The sequence below is a fragment of the Pinus tabuliformis genome, chromosome 1_1 (assembly GCF_031772625.1).
Source record: "Pinus tabuliformis cultivar Carrire ecotype Pingquan chromosome 1_1, CPIR1, whole genome shotgun sequence".
Taxonomy (NCBI): Eukaryota; Viridiplantae; Streptophyta; class Pinopsida; order Pinales; family Pinaceae; genus Pinus; species Pinus tabuliformis.
This window is the reverse complement of record NC_142297.1, coordinates 570,378,188-570,399,415: the sequence shown is the minus strand read 5'-3', so window position 1 is coordinate 570,399,415 and position 21,228 is coordinate 570,378,188. Positions and strand designations below refer to the sequence as shown.

General features: G+C 35.7%; 1 protein-coding gene across 1 annotated transcript; it reads left to right on the top strand.

Annotated features, from left to right (window-relative positions):
* Nucleotides 1-341: 341 nt before the first annotated feature.
* Nucleotides 342-1,118, top strand: LOC149214456 (uncharacterized). Its single transcript, XM_089389399.1, has one exon. It carries the CDS (start codon nt 342-344, stop codon nt 1,116-1,118), a length of 777 nt encoding a protein of 258 aa, XP_089245525.1.
* Nucleotides 1,119-21,228: the final 20,110 nt, after the last annotated feature.

Here is a 21,228-nt window from a genome sequence, read left to right as displayed (position 1 = left end):
TTCGAAATGTCGACCAATTCATGATTATGTGATTAATCCAAAAGGCTTTCACCTTATTTTGAAGATAAACCATATTAGTTGGTTCAAAACATCAACCAATTCATGATTATGTAATTAATTGAAAAAACTTTTATATATTTTTATCTTATTTTATAGCTTTTTTCCCTTTGACTTAAATTCTCACTTAAACCTTCATATTGTCTAATGCCATAAACAGTCCAGCCGGCTGAGAGCTCTGCCCGTGAAGAACTCTACGAGTAACCGGGCTAGGGCTTCCGTGCTTTCGCGCGCCCCTTGGGCCGCCGCGCCTTGTCTCTGATCTGCTGCTGCTGCGCGCAGCCATGGAGCCCTCTGGGGGCTCGGATCTGCCTCCCCCCCTGGAGGTTTGTGCCTTCAAAGAAATGATCACACAATGCAATAAGCGCCCTCCCTCTGTGAGCCAGCAGAAATTTGTGAAGAAGATGGACACCATCCCCTCTGTTGCCCTCCCCGAGGAAGAAACCTGTAAAGCTGCTCTAAACCTGGCTGAGTGCGGCCTCATTGGCCAGTTCACGGGCCTCTGGCCCTCTCCCAAATCGGTGGAGGAGTGGAATCAAAGGAACTGGAAGCCGCTTATCAAAGAGGGAGTTAAAAGCTATTTCGTTGGCAAAGGTTTCTTCGTCTTTGTCTTCGAAAGTGCAGAGGACAGAAACTTGATTTTCAGGAATGGCCCTTACTTCATGGGGCCGCAAGGTCTATACCTCAATAAATGGTCGCCTGACTTTGATCCAGCTCAGGACGTTCCTACGGTCGTTCTGGTCTGGGTACGCCTTCCCCATCTTCCTCTACATTGCTGGAATCCTAAGTCCCTCCAGATCATAGGCAACGCCTTAGGCAACTATATCGACCAAGCCCCAAGGAAAGATCAATACTCCTGTGCCCGCATTTGCGTCGAAGTAGACCTAGAGGAGGGCTTACCGGAAGCCATCAATCTCACAGTCGCAGGATGGACCCATGTCCAAGAGCTGGACTACGAACAGATCCCATTCAAATGCAGACACTGCCATGGCTACGGGCATTTTGCCAAACACTGCAAGAAAAAGGCAGAAGATCTTCTAGAGAACCAAAACGGAGAGTAGTGGACTCTAATCCAAAAACCCAATAGGAAAGGTACCGGGAAAGGCCCCCTGAAAGAGGCTCTAAGCAGTTCCAATCACACCCAAGGCAAAAATCCAAATGGCAAAGAAAACAGTCAGAAAACGACAGCTACAACAAACCAGGAAACCCTGGAACAGCCTGGATCTCCCACCAATATTCAAGATGGAGGGGAAAGGACACTTCCTGAGGCCACCCAAGGAAGCCCTTCAAACCCCTCATATGCAGACGTCACAAGGAAAAAGCCTATTGACAGTTCAGGGTCATCAGAGGATGAGACTTTCGAGCAACCCATCAAAAAAGTTGGCAGGAAATCTCGCAGAGAAGAAAGGGAAGAGGAGGCCGAAAGGCTAAAAACTCAAGGAAGCCAGCCTATTATTGAGATGTCTATCGGAAGAAACACAAGGACCAGGCCTCCTAAGGGAGGCTCCCTCCACTTCCCAGGTAAATAATGTGTCTCGTCTCTTGGAACTGCAGAGGACTGGGTAATCCCTCGAAAGCTGAAGCGATTAAAGATCTTCTCAAGATGGAGCCCTCAGACATCCTCTTGCTCCAAGAGACAAAGATAGAGGGGAAAGCCCTCTTGGATATCAGTTAAAAGAAATGGAAGAAAAATGTAGGAAAAGCAGTCAGCTCAAGAGGCTCTTTCGGAGGTCTCACAACTCTCTCGTCAGAGGATCTCTTCTAGCTGAAAAATTCTCAAGAAACTCAACACTGGATCTTCACGGAGTTAATGCACAATCCAAGTAAGTTATCCTTCTCCCTTTTCAATCTTTATGTCCCTGTTTTATACTCAGAAAAAAGAGATTGCTGGACCTCCCTCATAGCCTTCCTTGAGCAACACTCCCCCAAAAATATCATTTTGGTCGGGGACTTAAATATCGTTTTAAAATATAAGGAAAAAAGGGGAGGCACTCACAGCAGAGATCCCTTCCTTCCTATGGTCGAAGGACTCATTCAGGATTGGGACCTCACCGATTTCATTCCAGCGAAAGGGCTCTTCACTTGGACCAATAACAGGGTGGGAGGGGAACATATCTCTGCTCGACTGGATCGATTCTTGGTTCAGGGTGCTCTGATGACAACTAAGAAGATCATTACCACCAAAATCCTTCCCAAACTCACTTCAGATCATAAGCCCATCCAGCTCTCTCTAGAAGACGAAGAAGATTTGGGCCCCATCCCTTTTCGCTTCAGCCCTCTATGGACAGAAAGAGAAGGTTTTTTTGACACAGTAAAAGCAGCTTGGAGCAAATCCTTCTCAGGGTCCCCCAGCTATGTGTGGGAGCAAAAACTCAAAGCCACAAAGCACGCTCTGAAGGAGTGGATCAAAAAACCTGCTCCAAATCCAACTAGTCTCCGAAAAGAAATTGTGCAGACCCTTGAGGAGCTGCAAACAGATATGGAAAACAGAGATGTCACTCCAGCACTGCTGGATAAAGAAGTCAAAATCCAACGTTCGACCTTTCAATCCTTTCGGTTAGAGGAGGAGTATTGGAGAATCAAATCTAGAAGTCTTTGGTTGAAGGCGGGTGATAGGAATACCACCTTCTTCCATCGCCAATATCGGGCAAGACTCTGCAGAAATCACATCTCTGAAATAACAACAGCAGAAGGGCAGACCTGCAAAGGGTTCAGTCAGATCAAAGAGGCAGCTGTAAATCACTATAGTCAGCTTTTCACTGCTGGAATCCAAGGTAATGAGGAGGACATGGCAGACTTCCTTTCCAATATTCCCCCTCTGGTCAGATCTGAAAAAAACTTCGAACTCAACAAACCCTTTACGGAAGAAGAAGTCATAAAAGTGATCTGGTCTATGGACTCAGATAAGGCTCCTGGGCCCGATGGTTTTACCATCCATTTCTACAAAATGTGCTGGGACATTATTAAAACAGATCTCCTAAAGATGATCAAAGGATTCAGGAATAAAGCCAAGGTAGGGGGAGGAACCAACTCCACATACCTGGCCCTCATTCCAAAAGATTCAAATCCTGAAACCTTTGCCAGATTCAAGCCAATATCGTTGTGCAACACCTCTTACAAAATCCTTGCAAAGCTCCTTGCAAACAGGATCAAGCCTCTCCTAAACAGACTTATCTCCAGCAATCAAGGCGGTTTCATTGAAGGCAGGCACATCCTGGACAATGTCATTCGAGTTCAAGAGATCATTCATTCAAGCCAGAAACGAAAAGAAAAAGGGATGCTGATCAAACTTGACATGGCCAACGCCTTTGACCGAGTCAACCGGGCCTTCCTTTACAAAGCTCTCCTCGCCTTTGGTTTCTCCCCTCACTTTGTTGCTCTTATCAAAGCCTGCACTGACACCCCTTGGATTGCCCCCCTCGTGAATGGCCGCCCCACCTCCTTTTTTCAAGCCCAGAGAGGTCTTAGGCAGGGATGACCCCTCTCTCCCTTCCTTTACATTTTGATGGCGGACACTCTCAGCAGAAAAAGAGGCAGGCACTCTTCCAGGCCTTAAACCTTCCATTCACTCTCCTGCCTAGAATCATGCTCTTTTTGTAGACGACTCTCTCCTACTCGGAGGAGCTTCTCCTAGAATTGCTAAAGCTTTTGATGAAGTCCTAAAAAGTTACTGTAGGGCCACGTGAGCCTCCATAAATGAAAGGAAAAGTGAAGTCTATGGATGGAATATCGATCAACAAGAGCTCACAAATATCTCTGCTCTCCTAGGTTTCAATAGCCAAGCCCAATGGGAGACGATAAAATACCTTGGACTCCCTATCATTAATGGCTGCAACAAGAGAGCTCTGTGGTCTGAAGTCATCAGCAAAATCAAGACAAAGATCACAAGCTGGGGAGGGTATTGGCTCACTTCCGGAGGTAAGGTCATCTTGATCAAGTCTGTTCTCTGAGCATTACCAATTTACCAAGCTGCCTTCCTACTAGCACCAAAGCAGGTGACAGACCACATCTCCAAACTGATTCGTGACCTCCTCTGGCAAGGAGGGAAAGGGAACACCCATAAAATGCATCTTGTGAAATGGGAACAGGTGAAACGCCCTTTTGCAGAAGGAGGTCTGCAAATCAGGGATCCAGCCATGGTCAACCTAGCGTTGGGTGGAAAAATACTCTGGAATTTATATGATAACCCAAAGCACGCAGTCACCGAAACTCTGAAAGCAAAGTATGCCCATAAGGTACCGCTTCGAAATCTTCAGGCTTCCCAAACAATCAACGCCTCCCAGGTATAGAAACTCTGTAATAAAAGTTTGAATTTCTTCAAAGACAGAGTTTATAAAATCCTCGGCAATGGTAAACATACAAAACTGTGGCATGATCGTATTATGGACAATGCCCCTCTTTCAGAAAACGAGGAAATCTACGAAATAAGACAATGGTTGGAGTGCGCTGGAATCAACAGTGTTTATGATCTCTCCAAGTGGGACAGTCGTGGCGCATGGATTGGTTGGGATTTCCATGGTATCCCAAGCCGCCTAAACCACCAGATGACTGCGCTCGATGAGTTGCTGGAGGAAGCAACTCCAGTGAGAAGATGGTCAAAGGACAGATGAGGTTGGGGGCGCTCCGAGACTTATTCATCAGCGGCAGCCTACAACGCTCTCCAACCCACAAAGAACAGCAGCAGAAACCCGGAATTCTGGAAGAAAGTATGGGAGCCCCTCGCTCTACCAAAAGTCAACTTCTTTTTTTGGACCCTGGCTCATAATAAATTGCTAACCGGAGACAATCTGATGAAAAGAGGCATTGCTGGGCCTCACAGATGCGAGTTGTGCAGAAACAGTGAAGAAACAGCTAAGCACCTCTTCATGGACTGCAAGTTTGTCAAAGAGGTGTGGCGTCTTATCCTTTATGAGTTCCAAATCACTGTTCCCTCGTACAACTCTGTAGCCGATCTCTTCGACGCCTGGAATCATTGCTACCCCCACAAAATCCCCAACAAATCTTTTTGGAGAAAAATCTGGATTGCCATCCCCAAATTCACTTGCTGGCAGACCTGGCTGGCCCGGAACGACCTGATCTTCAACGGAAAAGAACAAACTCCTCTAGCTGTAGCTGCAAAAGCGAAATCCCTCCTCCTGGAAGCTGCCCAACAACAGTACTTTTCTGCAGACCCATTGCTGCTTCCCGAAGAAGAAAGGTGGCTGAATTCTCTCTCCCCCCACCCCCGGAGGTTGCTTTCTGCCCCTCAATCAATGATTCCAATTTTGAGAATAAGAGAAACTGAAGAGAACTTTCAAGAATGGTAGAAAAAACAAAAAATATCCACGATCTTCTTTGATGGCGCCTCCAAAGGCAATCCCGGGGCTGCTGGGGCAGGTGGGGTCATCTATGACCCGGCTGGAGTCAAAAGGGACATCTTCTCCTGGGGCATTGGGCAGAAATCTAACAATCAAGCCGAGATACTAAGCCTTCTTAAAGCCTGCCAAATTGCTAGAGACAGAGGGGACAAAGAAATCCAAGTTTTCGGAGATTCCGAGCTCATAATTAAAAAGTTAAATTCGGAGAACTTGTTCATCAATGTAAGCCTTAACAAAACTCTGAGCAGACTGAAGGAAGTCCTACTCGATTTTGAATCCTACAAATGCTTCCACATACTCAGAAATCTGAATAGCGAAGCTGATCTGTTGGCAAATAAGGGCTGTACACTTGGGAAAGGCCAAATCCTCATAAACGGGGAAAGTTCTATCCACCTATGTAATCCATGAGGATTCTGCAGCATGCATTATGGAACAGAATTAGATGCAATGTAATGATGGCAGCATTGGCGTAAGTTCAAATTTCTTCCAATTCAAATAAAGATACACCCGTTTCAGTTAAAAAAAATAAATTCTCACTTAATATATGTTAAATTAAAATTGATTTAGGACGAGAATAATATTATTGGAAAAGAAAATATAAAATTTAATCACAATTTTTATTTAAGATATATTAAAATAGAGTTGTTTCATAGGAAAATATTGAAAGCGTACAATTTTAGTTATGATGTGTATTTAATATATATTAAATAAAAGTTGTTTTTAAGAAAAAAATAAAAATGATGTGGATAAACTAAAAAAATTATAAAATTTTGTACATATAAATTAATTGATGATATATGATGAGAGAAAGAAAAATATTAAATTGTGTTTCATTATGTTTAGTAAGGAGAAATGTAGTATTTTAAATTAGTATAAATATTTAAATGTTAATCAATTATAATATTATAATATTGTAGTAGCGGTAAATAAGTGTAAATATTTAAAGTTTAATTTAATATGAGAAAGATATTGGAGTGTCTAATAAAATATTAATAAAAATAATAATTATAAAATAGCTCAATTAATAATAATAAGAAGTAATAAAAATAATAAATTTTATCGGTTGTATTTTAATTTTGTTTTTATTAATAAAATTACAAATGAAAAAAATTCCCAAAAAATTATAATATATTTATTACATTAAAATAAGTTTAAATAACAATAATTTATATTTTTAATTTTAACCATAATATTTGATAACATATAATTAATATATCGGGGAAGTTGGAGTGATTATTTTCCGCAGCAACGAAGAACCAGAGATTAAATATGCATGGGGTTCAGGGCCTTCAACTAACAATTAGGTGAAGTTCTTAACCCTTTGGCAAGGATTAGGATTAGCAATAGCAAAGAAAATCCGACAGTTGATGGTATTTGGCGACTTTATGTTAGTTATTCAACAAGTGTGTAAAATCAAAGAGGATCCATTCTCAATGCAACCTCCTATGCTTCATCGAATAAGTTTACAAATCTTCAAGTTTGAGGCCATCAAGTCTTTTCATGTCAAGAGGCACCTCAATGTTGATGCAGATTCATTGGCAAACCGTGAAGTCAATCTTGAACGAGGTGTAATATCCCTATTCAACGTTCATAAAATATTATTATATTTACATGCTTAACGAAAATTAGACATCAAAACTCTAGTTAGGGTTTGGTTTGGTCGCAACCACCAATTTGTTTCATTGCTTTCTTGGGGATACGGTTGGTGGGGCATATGGTAATATAAAATAAAATAATTAATTTACAAATTTTATAAATGGAAAAAAATCATAAAGCATAAAATATTAAATGTTTTATACTTTTACCCTATGTTAGATCTAAGACTTTTGTGATCCATAATGTATATAGAAGTCTTTCGGATTAATCAGATAATCATGAATTGGTCGACGTTTCGAACCAACTAATGTGGTCCACACTCAGGACAAGGTCCTGAGGATGGACAAGGTCCTGAGAATGGACCACATTATTTGGTTCGAAACATCGGCCAATTCATGATTATCTGATTAATCCGAAAGACTTCTATATACATTATGGATCACAAAAGTCTCATGAATTGGTCGACGTTTCGAACCAACTAATGTGGGGATGAACCACATTAGTTGGTTCGAAATGTCGACCAATTCATGATTATGTGATTAATCCAAAAGGCTTTCACCTTATTTTGAAGATAAACCATATTAGTTGGTTCAAAACATCAACCAATCCATGATTATGTAATTAATTCAAAAAACTTTTATATACTTTTATCTTATTTTATAGTTTTTTTTTTCCCTTTGACTTAAATTCTCACTTAATATATGTTAAATTAAAATTGATTTAGGACAAGAATGATATTATTGGAAAAGAAAATATAAAATTTAATCACAATTTTTATTTAAGATATATTAAAATAGAGTTGTTTGATAGGAAAATATAGAAAGCGTACAATTTTAGTTATGATGTGTATTTAATATATATTCAATAAAAGTTGTTTTTAAGAAAAAAAAATAAAAATGATGCGGGTAAACTAAAAAAATTATAAAATTTTGTACATATAAATTAATTGATGATATGTGATGAGAGAAAGGAAAGTATTAAATTGCCTTTCATTATGTTAGAGAAAGATTTCGGCGAAAATCACATGGAATGTCATTTGTCGACGCGTTTCGAACCAACCAGTGTGGCTCATCGTCAGGACAAGTTGAAGAAACAGATCCAGCTTAGCATGTTATATAGACCGAGTAGAGCCTCCAACGGCTAGTTTGACCAACCGCTAATATTGACTAAAGGACCAGGATCAAAATAATAGTTTATTAATAAATAATTAAAAATTAAAGGTCAATTCTTTTTAAAAAGAAAATTAGTTGCAACGGACCGCTTCTAAGAATAGTGTGAATAAGAGTTAAAAGTGAATGAAATAACTAACTGAATAAAATTAAATAAATAAATAGATATAAAAAACACAAAATAAAAATAATAAAAATAAAATAAACAAACAAATAAAAATAAATAAAAAAAATGAAATAAAATAATAATAATTAAAAAAAATAAAATAAAAATAACAATAAAATAAATAAATAAATAAATGAATAAAATAAAATAAAAAAAATAAAATAAGAATAAAAAAATAAAAATAAATTAATAATAAATTAATTAATTAATAAAAATTAATAATTAATAATAATAGTTAAAAGTGAATAAAAATAACTAACTGAATAAAAATAATAATAAAACACGAAATAAAAATAAAAATAAATAAAAAATAAAAATAAAATTAAATAATAATAAATAAATAAAATTAAATAACTAAATGGGAATAAGAGTTAAATGTGAATAAACATAAGTAAATGAATAAATTAAAAATAATAATAAAATAAATAAAAATAATAAAAATAAGAATAAAAATAATTAAAATAAAATAAAACTAAGAATAAAAATAAAAATAAAATAAATAAATAAATGAATTAATAATAATAATAAATAAAATAACTAAATAAAAATAAAAATAAAAGGGAAAAATTAGATGTATAGTGTAATGTATACAGCTAAAAAATATTATAAAAATTGCGTGTTAAATAATAAAGGTAATAAAGAAAAACAATATAAGCAGAAAGGAAATAAGTTACACGGAGGCCCTTAAAATAATCAAAAAAATAGGAAATGCGATTAGAAAAATATCAATAAATAAAATAATAATGACAATAAAATAAATAAATAAGTGAAAATAACAACAAAACAAAGAGGACCGAAAAAACGACTAGGAGGAGAGGGCTGGGACCCAACACCTACTGACTTTCCAACCATCCTCTCTATTGAGATTGCTTGGTCTCTTTTCTATTTCCAGCGCTTCCCTGAATTTTCGATGATGGAAATGCGGAACCTTAGCAATAACACTGGCTTCTTCGATACAAACATGATGATTGGTTTTCTCAGCATGTTCAGCCAAAGCGGAAGACTTAAATCTCCTATGCTTCAGATCCGCTGCATGCTCACTAATCCTCTGATTAATGGAACGACCAGTCTCCCCAATATAGGGGGTCCCACAAGAACAAGGGATCAAATAAACACCTTTCATATCTTTAGGGTCGATGGGATCCTTCACCGATCTAAGAGACGAACGAATGGTGTTCAGGGGCCTGAAGGACACCGGGATACTATGTCTCCTGAGAATCCTACCAATTCTATCAGTGGTCCCTTGAACATAAGGTAGAAGGACACCAGGAACACGATCTTTTGGCTCTCTTTTCACCAGAGAATTCTTGGAAGCTTTAAGGAAAGCCCTATGACCCATGTATCTACTGTAACCATTCTCCACAAAGACATCCAGCAGATGGGATTTTTCCTTCTCAAAGCTCTTCTTGTCCGAGATCCTCAGGGCCCGAGTAGCAAGGGTACTAAGAACCCCCATCTTTTGAGCTGGGAAATGGTGGGAACTAGCATGAAGATACCGCTCAGTATGAGTTTTCTTTCGAAAAACTTGATGGGCTAGGGAACCATCCTCATTCCTAGAAATAAGAATATCAAGGAAAGGAAGGCATCCATCAACTTCCTGCTCCTTAGTGAACTTAATGGCTGAGGACTGCCTGTTAAGATGATCAAAGAAGAGATCAAGCTCATCCTGGCCATGAGACCAAATGACATTGGTGTCATCCACATACCTCTTCCATAGTTTAGGAAGGATCCGGGAAGAGTTCAGAGTTTTGGACTCAAAATCTTCCATAAACAGATTAGCAACAACAGGGGAAAGGGGGGATCCCATTGCAACCCCACATGTTTGCTCGAAGAACTCCCCTTCAAAACTGAAAAAGGTGGAAATGAGACAGATCTCAACCAACCTAGCCGTGTCAGGATCCGTTAGGCGGTTGATCACAATCAGGGCCTCATTAATAGGGATGCAAGTGAACAGGGAGACAACATCAAAACTGACAAGAATGTCTCCAGGATCAAGCTTAATGTCCTTGAGTTCGTCGATAAAGGAGGCAGAGTCTTTTACGAAGGACTCCGTCCGACCAACAAGGGGCTTAAGCTTTAAAGCCAGGAACTTCGCTAGAAGATAGGTAGGACCTCACAGAAGCCTAAACTCTAAACTCTATTATTGCCTTTCATTATGTTTGGTAAGGAGAAATGTAGTATTTTAAATTAGTATAAATATTTAAATGTTAATCAATTATAATATTATAATATTGTAGTAGTTGTAAATAAGTGTAAATATTTAAAGTTTAATTTAATATGAGAAAGATATTGGAGTGTCTAATAAAATATTAATAAAAATTAATAATTATAAAATAGCTCAATTAATAATAATAATAAGTAATAAAAATAATAAATTTATTTAATTTAATTGGTTGTATTTTAATTTTGTTTTTATTAATAAAATTACAAATGAAAAAAGTTTCCCTAAAAATTATAATATATTTATTAAATAACAATAATTTATATTTATAATTTTAACCATAATATTTCCATATAATTAATATATTGGGGAAGTTGGAGTGATTATTTTCCACACCAACGAAGAACCAGAGACTAAATATGCATGGGGTTTAGGGCCTTCAACTAACAATCAGGTGAAGTTCTTAGCCCTTTGGAAAGGATTAGAATTAGCAATAGCAAAGAAAATCGAACAGTTGATGGTATTTGGCGACTTGATGTTAGTTATTCAACAAGTGTGTAAAATCAAAAAGGATCCATTCTCAATGCAACCTCCTATGCTTCATCGAATAAGTTTACAAATCTTCAAGTTTGAGGCCATCGAGTTTTTCCACGTCAAGAGGCACCTCAACATTGATGCAGATTCATTAGCAAACCGTGAAGTCAATCTTGAACGAGGTGTAATATCCCTATTCAACATTCATAAAATATTATTAAATTTACATAATTAACAAAAATTAGCCATCAAAACTTTAGTTAGGGTTTGGTTTGGTCGCAACCACCAATTTCTTTCATTGCTTTCTTGGGGATACGGTTGGTGGGGGAAACAAGAAAGGCCGACAAATCTTTTATAAAATTGAATAAATGAATGAGACGAGGGCATCGAAACTAATGGTTCATAGTTTCTGAGAAAGTTGCAAGTTCATTGTCTATGCATTTATTAAATGCCACACTAATCTATATTTATTTAAGTCGTGTTTTCATAATGGCTCTTAGGGTTACCATGCCCTAGGGTTTTATTTGTGGAGAGCTTGATGACAACATCGAGTGGAGTGTCTCCAACAACTACCATAATGCACTTCCATAAATGAGGTCATGAAGGGGTTTGTAAAATAGTTGAGTGTATTTTGAGATGTCAAGGTATGTGTTAATGTCTCATGGGAATTTATGGGACATTTATTTTTAAAAGCTTGCAATGGAAAAATTATTATATAGTTTGCATGCTTAGCACTGAAGGTTGAATGAATAAATGACATTAGGGCAATACAACAGTGATGTTGTTTATGAACACATTTGCCATTTTACAATTATTTACTTAATACTTTTTGAAGTAGGAATAAAAAGACATGTTTTTTACAATTATTTAATGTATACAGAAGCTTTTATATTGAATACAAATATTCAATGCATGAGAAATATGCACATAGAAAATAACTATTCTGATAGTTTTCTTGACAAAGAATATGCACTTATAAACACATAAATAATAGTTTTTTTTGTTAGTTTTCTTGGAAAAGAATATGTGTTGAGGTGCATAAAACAACAATTATCATGTTAGTTTTTATGGGGAGAATATGTATTTATATACACAAAATACTAGCTATTGTGTTAAGTTTCTTGGACAAGAACATGTGTTGTATACATAAAAAAAATTAGTTATTGTGTTATTGTTCTTCAAAAAGATCAAGTGTTTAAATGTACAGAAATAACAACTATTGCTATTGTATTAATTTTTTTGAGAACAAATATGTGTTTGTTTATATAATAATCATTGTGTTAAATTCCTTTTGGATAAAGAATAGGTGTATACATGCATAAAGGTAACATTTGTTAGTTTCTTCTAGAAAAGATTATGTGTTTACATGTACAAAGATAATAGTTATTAAACTAGTTTCTTTTGGGAAAAAAAATATGTATTTCCATGCACAAAGTATGGGTAGTTGCAAGGGTTTTTCTTTTGGAAACGAATGTGTTTTATATGAAGAAAATAATAATAGTTGTGGTGTTAATCCTTTGGAAAAATTTCTCTCTTCTGGTGCGAAGAGATAGTAATAACCCGGTGAATCTTTAAATATTATTGTATTCTTGTGTATAGAAGTAAAATCTAACTATTCATTTTCTTAAAATGCATGTGAAGTATAGATAGTTGAACATGCCTTGGTAATCTTTAGGCAATTTACTTTATGCATGTGAGATTTGGATGGACATACATGTGTCATAACCATACACATGTAAAGATAAATAGACATGTTTTGGTAGTGATGTGTGTTAATTAATGCCTGTGCAGTGTTAATAAAACAGGCATGTCTCAATACCTTGTATACATTTTATTTGTGCACATGAAATGATGTTTGAAGCATCTCTAGTAAAGATTTATTATTGGTTTGATTAATATTTTATCTAATCATGATATCAAAGTTTGTTGACAGTAACAATTGTGGGAAAGGATTGTGACTTATGCGAAGGATAAATTATATTTAACATTATGGCATACATTGAACTAATGGTCCATGCATATTAAGAGAATGTTAACAACATGATAATCTACTACAAGGAACAACCAGGTCACAAATACATTGTGTTCGAGAAATTGTGGGGTAAATGATATCATGATTAATGTAATAGCCTCTAGCTAGTTATGTTTGAATTTAAGATGATATTTCTTTGTAAATTTTTTAACAATGGTCAAGGGATGGACTCCCTTACAACCATTGAGTGAGGGGTGAACACCCTCACAAAACATTTAATAAAATAAAAGTTTGTTGGTTTTTCCCTTCATGGTTTCCAGGGTATATCAGTGTCCATTGATGTGTTTGCCTATTGTGTCATTCTAATGATGTTGCTTCCTTGCATGACATTGACACTTATATCATCAAATATGTGATTAACTAGCCTAATTAAATGAGCAATGATAATGATGTAAGGACTCAACATGGAGCTTTATGTTAATATGTTGCATCAATGGTTATTACGCCATGTGAGTTGCTATTCCATTTCTAAACTTACTTTATGTAATGGCAATGATTTTATATAATGGTCAGTTAAGGAATATGGAACAATTGATTCAAAATGTTACATGCTAGTAAATTTCGTAAAAAATCTGTAATTCTATGTATTTTTACTTGAGGTTTATCGGGGGATATTACAAGTGGTATTACAGCAAAAGGTTGTAGCACTGGCACCTTTTGGGAATTCATAAGTAGAAAAGAAATAGAGGTATGATGCTAATGGATATCAGTTCAGGTATGACACTAATGAAAATTCCATAGAAATGTATGCAATAGTCTGCATTTAATATGAGATGCATGATGGTGTTAATAATCACATTAAAAAAAAAAGGTAAGTGTTAATGTTTGCTTTAAAGAATAACTGTGCTCATGGCATTTGAGTCTTTATGCATATAAAAGACAATAAGAAATTTTTTTGTAGTTAAATCATGAATAATTTTGAATACTCACACTGTAATTAATGATAATGTGAAATAACTACTAAATTTTGCATGCATACTCTTATAATAATGCTTAATGGTGTATTTAAATAAAAATTATTAAAGTTACAATGCACTATTTATAAGAAAAAGAATGAATGCATATATTGTTATGTGTGATAACGAAAGAATGTAGAAGGTGGAGGTTGTCCTTGAAGAGGACGATAGAAATTTTTAAAATACATTGAAAGAACCCCTTTAGATGTTAAAGATAAACAATGAGTCAAGTGGTAGGACTTGACTGTAATGGCTAATTGACAATTGAGTCTTATCGTGGATTTTGATTGAATTTAAGATGGTTAGTAGTATTGATTATTTAGTATTACATGATTGTAAGTTCTTAGATCATGATACAATATTGTTCTTAAAGTGATTGATTTAGTAGAAATGCTTTGTTATGTTAGGGATTGTGGCTTTGCATATGAACATACATAAATGATAATTGGTTTAATGAGGGCAACCAAGATGATTCGATAGTTTAATAATGTGTTGAAATTCATGGGATGAAATGGATTATGTATGTTCAACCAACTTAATGATAGAACTAGTGGTAATAAGATGTTGTTGATTATGTTATTTGTTCAAACTTCACAACTCTACAAGTTGATGATTCAATGATGATGTTAGTTGGTATGCATCCTGCACCTAACAAATATGTTAATTTCATCCTTTAAAAGTTTGTCAAGTGTGTGTGAATGATGCAATGGCATTACATATTAAATCTAATCAGTTAAGTCTATTGTGTTGTGGACATGTGGTGTCTTTGTTGTCACCACTAAACAAAATCTGGATGGCATTTTGAATCGATTAGCATTATTAATTGATTTAATCAAGAAAAGTCTAGGTGATTGACTCTAATTTAGTGATGTTACGTAATGATTGTTGATTACATACATATGCATAAATGAATTGTCATTTTGCACGAATTAAAACTATGGTGAATGGCAATGATTGGATTAGAAAGTCTATATCTTTTAAGAGTTTCTATTTCCTTAACTGTTGTTTTGGAAAACAACTTCATGGAAATTTTGTTTTAAAGTTCCTTTTATGTAGCCTTATTTGGTATGCCTACTCTTAATACATAGAAATGGTTTATGAAATATGGATATAACTAATACCTTTTTATTTTGTTGAAATATTGAGAACATTGATGCATGTGAAATTGAAATGCATCTTGAATGTATTTAACAAAGATTTTTTGTAAATAACAATGTTTTGTAAAAGGTATGGTTTTATCAAAAGCAATTGTGACTAATGTTGATAGTGTGATTAAGCAGGGATAGCTTCATGGTAGCATACCGATGTCACTAATATTTCAGTAACATGGAATATAAGAAACAGTGAAAGGTAAAACATTGCAATGTGATTTGCAATTGCAAATATGAAGGTATAATGTTTATTGTTATGACATGCAAGATTTGTGCATAGAGGATATAGTAATGTTTTTCTAAATTGCATGTTGATTATTATGTGGAAATTTGAAATGAACACCACTTGTAGGACATGAGATGTCAGTTCTGAATTCTTGTTAAATTTACTTTTACAGACTATGGGGCCCATGTTGAGGGTCAAGTATGTATACATGATGTACATAAATGTTTCTTCTGCTTTAACGTTAATGTGCATATGGTCAGTTATCTAAATTACAATGGGAAAATGTTCTAAAAGAGAATTTGACATCTCGGATAGTTATAAGACAGTTGGGAAAGGCCCAAGGAGGTCCATGGGTAAAGGCAGTTGCCTTCCCAATTTTCCTCTTCCTGGAGATAAATGATCTCTTATAAAGGAAAAAGGTTTGCCAATATGGTGAGAGGGGAAAAGGTTGAGGAAACCTTGTTGGTTTTGGATCTTGTTGGAGGAGGCCCAAAAGAGTTAGTTGTTGAGCTAAAATTCCTCAGGATAGGATGATGTCAGAGGAATAGGCAGGATGCTTCCAAGAGGGATCTTGTGTTAGACCAAGTGTGGTCATTGTCAAGGAATTGTCTTAGATGTGAAATTGGCTCAATTTGGTTAGTGGAAACTAGTTCTCATTGGTTGGGAGGAGCACTCTTTTTCCCACTATGGTTTTCGTGGAAAACCAAGTTAACTAACCAAGTAAGTGATGTGTTAAAATGATTTTTTTGTATGTTTGTGTAAGAATTTTTTGTACATCCTAACAGGAAAGGAGCTTAATGTTCGGGAAGGAACTACTGGAAGTGTAGTTGCTCTATTGTATTACCATTCTTGTGGATGTCTTTAACAGGGGCTAAGACAATATGTACTTGGTGTAGTTATGACTACTTTGATCATTTTGAAGTTTAGAGAACTGGTTGCTCTTTGAGTACTTGTAGAGGTATTGTGATAAATTATTGTGAATATGATTTGATTGAAAATGTTGTGATTAAAAATAATGTGATTATATTGGACCTGTTGGTCATATGCCATGATGTGCTTGCCATGAAGGTTGTTAAACGACCCTCGGTGCTTGTTGTTGGGCTAATGAAAAAATCTTAGAGTGATTGCCACAACTGATAAACCACATATAATTAAAATTATTGTGTGAAGTGACCATGATTTCCAAGAGTAATTGGAAAGTAACAATAAGTTGGTATAGAGACTTTGTTTTTGTGTTTATAAATTTGAACAATGGCTAAATAATTAAAAGTAAAAATTAAGTATTTTTGTAGTTGTAAATGTTTATTGTTATTGATAAAACACTATTATTTTACTTGTTAGTATTTCTTGGAAATAAAATCCTTCATTTTGAAGGGGAAGGATCCCCTTTTGGTCGTTATGAGATAGATATCATAAGTAAAAGTTAACGATGAATACTGAGGACGATGTTATCTTTAAGGAGGGCAGTATGTAATATCCTTATTCGACGTTCATGAATTATTATTAAATTTACATGACTAACAAAAATTAGCCATCAAAGATTTAGTTAGGTTCAGTTCGGTTGTAACCACCAATTTGTTTCATTGTTTTCTTCGGGATACAATTGGTGGGGCGAGTAAGAAAGACCGACAAATATTTTATAAAATTGAATAAAAGAATGAGACAGGGGCATCGAAACAAATGGTTCATAGTTTTTGAGAAAGTTGCAGGTCCATTATCTGTGCATTTATTATATGACACATTAACTATACATTCTTTGCCTATTTATTCAGGTCACATTTTCATGATGGCCATACGACTACACTGCGCCCCAAGGGATATTAGAAAGGATACCATTTCTTATGCTTTCCCATATTAAAAGGCATATCGTTGTTGGATGTCAAGGTCAAGCTTTGTCGATTAAGAGCTCACATTTCATTGTCGCATATATGATACAATGCCTTGCACAAACTATTATGGCAGAGAGTCGTATGATTAACATATTACAAGAGTTATATAAATAAAAAATCGTGCAAAAGATGAAATGTGTAGGTTGTGCTCAGGTTCAAAGACATGTTTTACTTTCTTCAGAAAGGTTGTTCTCCAACCTCATAGAAGAATGAACCCTACACTAAAATACATTATAAGAGAAAAAAATAGAAAAGTTATTAGATGTAGTTTTTATCTATCTAATTTCGAAAAATAATTGTCCCTAAGAAGAATAGAAAATGGAGAATTTGCATTGATTACAGAGAAATTAATAAAGCCACCAAAAAATATCAGTTTCCATTGCATTTTATTGACCAAGTTTTGGTTGTTCTTGTAGGGAATATGTTTTTTCCATTTCTTTATGGATTCAATGGGTATTCAGTCCTAAAGACCAGGATAAGACCACCTTCACCTACCCATGGGGAGTCTTTTCCTACCTGGTTCTTCCATTTAACTTGTGTAATTCCCTTGCCTGCTTTCAAAGGGATGTATTAAGAATTTTCTCTGACCTTGTACATGACTCAGTAGATATTTATATTGATGACTTCACACCTTATGGAGATGCTTTCCAAGAAGCTCTCTCCAACATGTGCAATTTTTTGTAAATATGTATAGATATGAATCTCTCCTTGAGCCCTAAAAAGTTCCAATTTTTTATGAATGAAGGGATTGTTTTAAGGCACTTTCTCTCTAAGGAAGGATATCAAGTTGATCCCAATAACATAGTCATCATTAGAAAGGTTTATGTTCCTCAAAAACAAAAAGATGCTAGGAGAATTTTAGGACTTGCTGAGTACTATAGAAGAGTCATTAAGTATTTTAGTAAGATTGCTTCACCATTGCTTTGTCTATGAACAAAAGATTCAAAATTATATTGGACATATCTATGTCAAAGGAATTTGAAGAGATCAAAGATAAACTGACAACTGCACTAGTTGTTAGAGGCCCAAATTTGGCCTTTCCCTTTAACATCCACACAGATGCATCTGACAAATAAGTTGGTGCAACACTAGGAAAGCTTGAAGGTAAATTGCCTTATGCCACCTATTTCATTAGCAATAACTTTTCCAAAGCTAAGCTTAATTACATAGTTACCGAAAAGGAACTTTTAGTTGTTGTACATTCTTTGAATAAATTCAGGCACTTCATTACTGACCATGTAGCAATTAAGTATTTAATGAATAAAGTTGATATAAATGCTCAAATTATTAGATGGTTATTGTTGTACTACAACAATTTGATCTAAACATTGTTGACAAACCAGGAAAATAAAATGTTGTTGCATATTTTCTATCTAGGTTAACCTTGTCTACAGAAGATGAAGAGATGATGGATGACCAACTCGCGAATGAGAACCCTTTTTCCAATTTCCCCCTCATTTATTTTCAAAGGAGAAAACAAATATTGTCAGGAAGAGTGCTCCTTATACTTTGATTGTGGATAACCTATTCAAGTTGGGGCTTGATAAGATCCTGAGAATATGTGTGAGGGAACATGAGGCTTATGAAATTCGCTTAGCTTTTCATGATGGACCTTGTGGGGGGACATTTTTTTATAAGAGGGCAACCTAAAAGATTCTTAAGGCATACTATTGTTGATGCACCCTTCATTGAGATGCCAAAAGGTACACTGCACAATGTGATGAATGTCAGAGGATGGGGAAACCTACTTAGAGGGATGTGATGCCTTTACAACCTCAAGTGACTTTCAAGCCATTTTAGAAGTGGGGCATGGACTTCATTAGCCCTATTTATCCTACATCTAGACAAAATAAGTACATCATTGTGTGCACAAACTATTTGACCAAGTGGGCTAAGGTGAAAGTAGTAAAGGAAGCAACAAAGAAAAAGGTAGTTGAATTCTTAAGGGAAAACATCTTCTAAAAATTTGGTTTCCCAAGAGAACTAGTGATAGACCAAGGTTCTCAATTCACTTCCAATATGATAGAGGGGATCATGAGGAAACATCATATCAGACATAAAAAATCTACCCCATATCACCCTCAAGAAAATGGGCAAGTGGAGGTGACTAATAGAGCACTGGAAACCACTCTGACTAAGGTAGTTAGAAATAGTAGGAAATATTTGGCAGAAATGCTTGTTGAGGTGACTTAGACCTACAACACCACTTAGAAGACCACTACTTGGTTCAACCCTTTTGAGTTGGTATATGGAAATAAGGCCCTACTATCTATTGAGTTTGAGTAAAATATGCTAAGAATTGCAGCAGAACTTGATGTGGATCTTACCAAGGCACAAGAAGAGAGACTGCATCAACCAAATTCACTTAATGATCTCATGATCCACGCTCTAATGCACATTGAAATGGTTTAACTGCAAAGGAAATTTTGGCATGATAAACACATTAATACCAAAGCCTTCCTAGACAATGATTGGGCCCTCTTGTATGGACCTAGGTTCAAATATTTTAAAGGAAAACTCATGACTAGATGGTTGGGACCATATCTAGTTGAAAAATGCCATGATGATGGCTCATTTCAGATCCATACAATTGATCAAGAGCAGATCCTACTTCAAGTGAATGGCTACAGGTTCAAGTTCTATAGGAAGCCCATATCAAGGGCTAAGTTTATTGATCTAAGAAGGAAATATTTGAATGTGATTGAGATCATCAGAGCTCTAATCCATTCAGTGTTTGGTCAACAAAGGGAAAAAAATGAAAAAAAAAAATCCTTAAGTGAAAACCTCCCTTGAGGCACTTGAGGTAGACTCATTTGTTGAAAACCTTGGTGAGGTAACCTATGAACCTAAGAAAAAGAAAAAAAAATAGAAGTAAGAAAATATCCCTAGGTGAAAACCTCCCTTGAGGAACCTTGGGTAGACCCACTAAAGCTGAAAACCTCCATAAGGAAACTAGTGGGCCTCAAAATAAAAATAAAAAAGAAGAAAAAAGAGATAAAACAAAAGAAAAAAAATGGTGAAAAAAAAACATTTTACTCACTATGATGAATGTGCAGGTACAAGATAAAATCAACAAGCAAGACAGGTAGGCTACCCTACATTCACAAGCACATTCACCTTCAAAAGAACTAGGATGCGTCTCCACCCCATTTTCATCCATTACCAAAACATTCATAAGCTTCCATCCAACAAGACCCTATAATGCTATAGGATGCCACAAAATGAATAGAAAAGACACATGTCTTAAGTTTTCTTCACCTACAAGCGAGAGAAAGGTACCTAAGGCTTCTTAACATCCATACAATTCAACAACACCTGTCACCTTCCATTATTCCCTTCACTGTTTCTCACTTTTCACTCACAACGACTCAACAGTTTCACTTTCCCATATTAGTCACAAGTAAAAACCTCTCCATCACCACCACCAGCTTCCCTCTAAATTATCAAAAAATTTCAAAAGCTCCAAGACGTAAAATCATGAGTTTGAGGAGATTTTATGACTGTTATAGGGAACACACATTCTGATAGCATCCTTTAAAAGCCCTACAGGGCCAAGTCTTCGTCGTGTTTGAAAAAGAGCCACAGATTCCACTATCTCCATAGGAAAATAAAATCAATCCTGAGAAGCTGTACGATCTCTAGTAAGCTATTATAGGATCTCCCATAGACCTATAACAACAACACTTTAACCACCTATAGCAACAACAACATCAACACTTAAAGGATTCAAAAAAATGTTTCTAGAAGCAACAACAGTAATATCAAAACTCCCAACAAAGATATCAAAGGAAACTAAAATATGTAGCATAGTCCTCAAAGGTAGCCTCAACATCTACATCAGAAGCATCCATGACACCCACACGAAGCACTGAAGGTAAGGCACATGTATGCATCTCTCAAACCTGACCCTTTGAACGTATTCTAATATTGAGAA

Excerpts from the sequence above, each read along its gene's own strand:
- LOC149214456 (XM_089389399.1), top strand. The coding sequence starts at position 342 with ATGGAGCCCTCTGGGGGCTCGGATCTGCCTCCCCCCCTGGAGGTTTGT.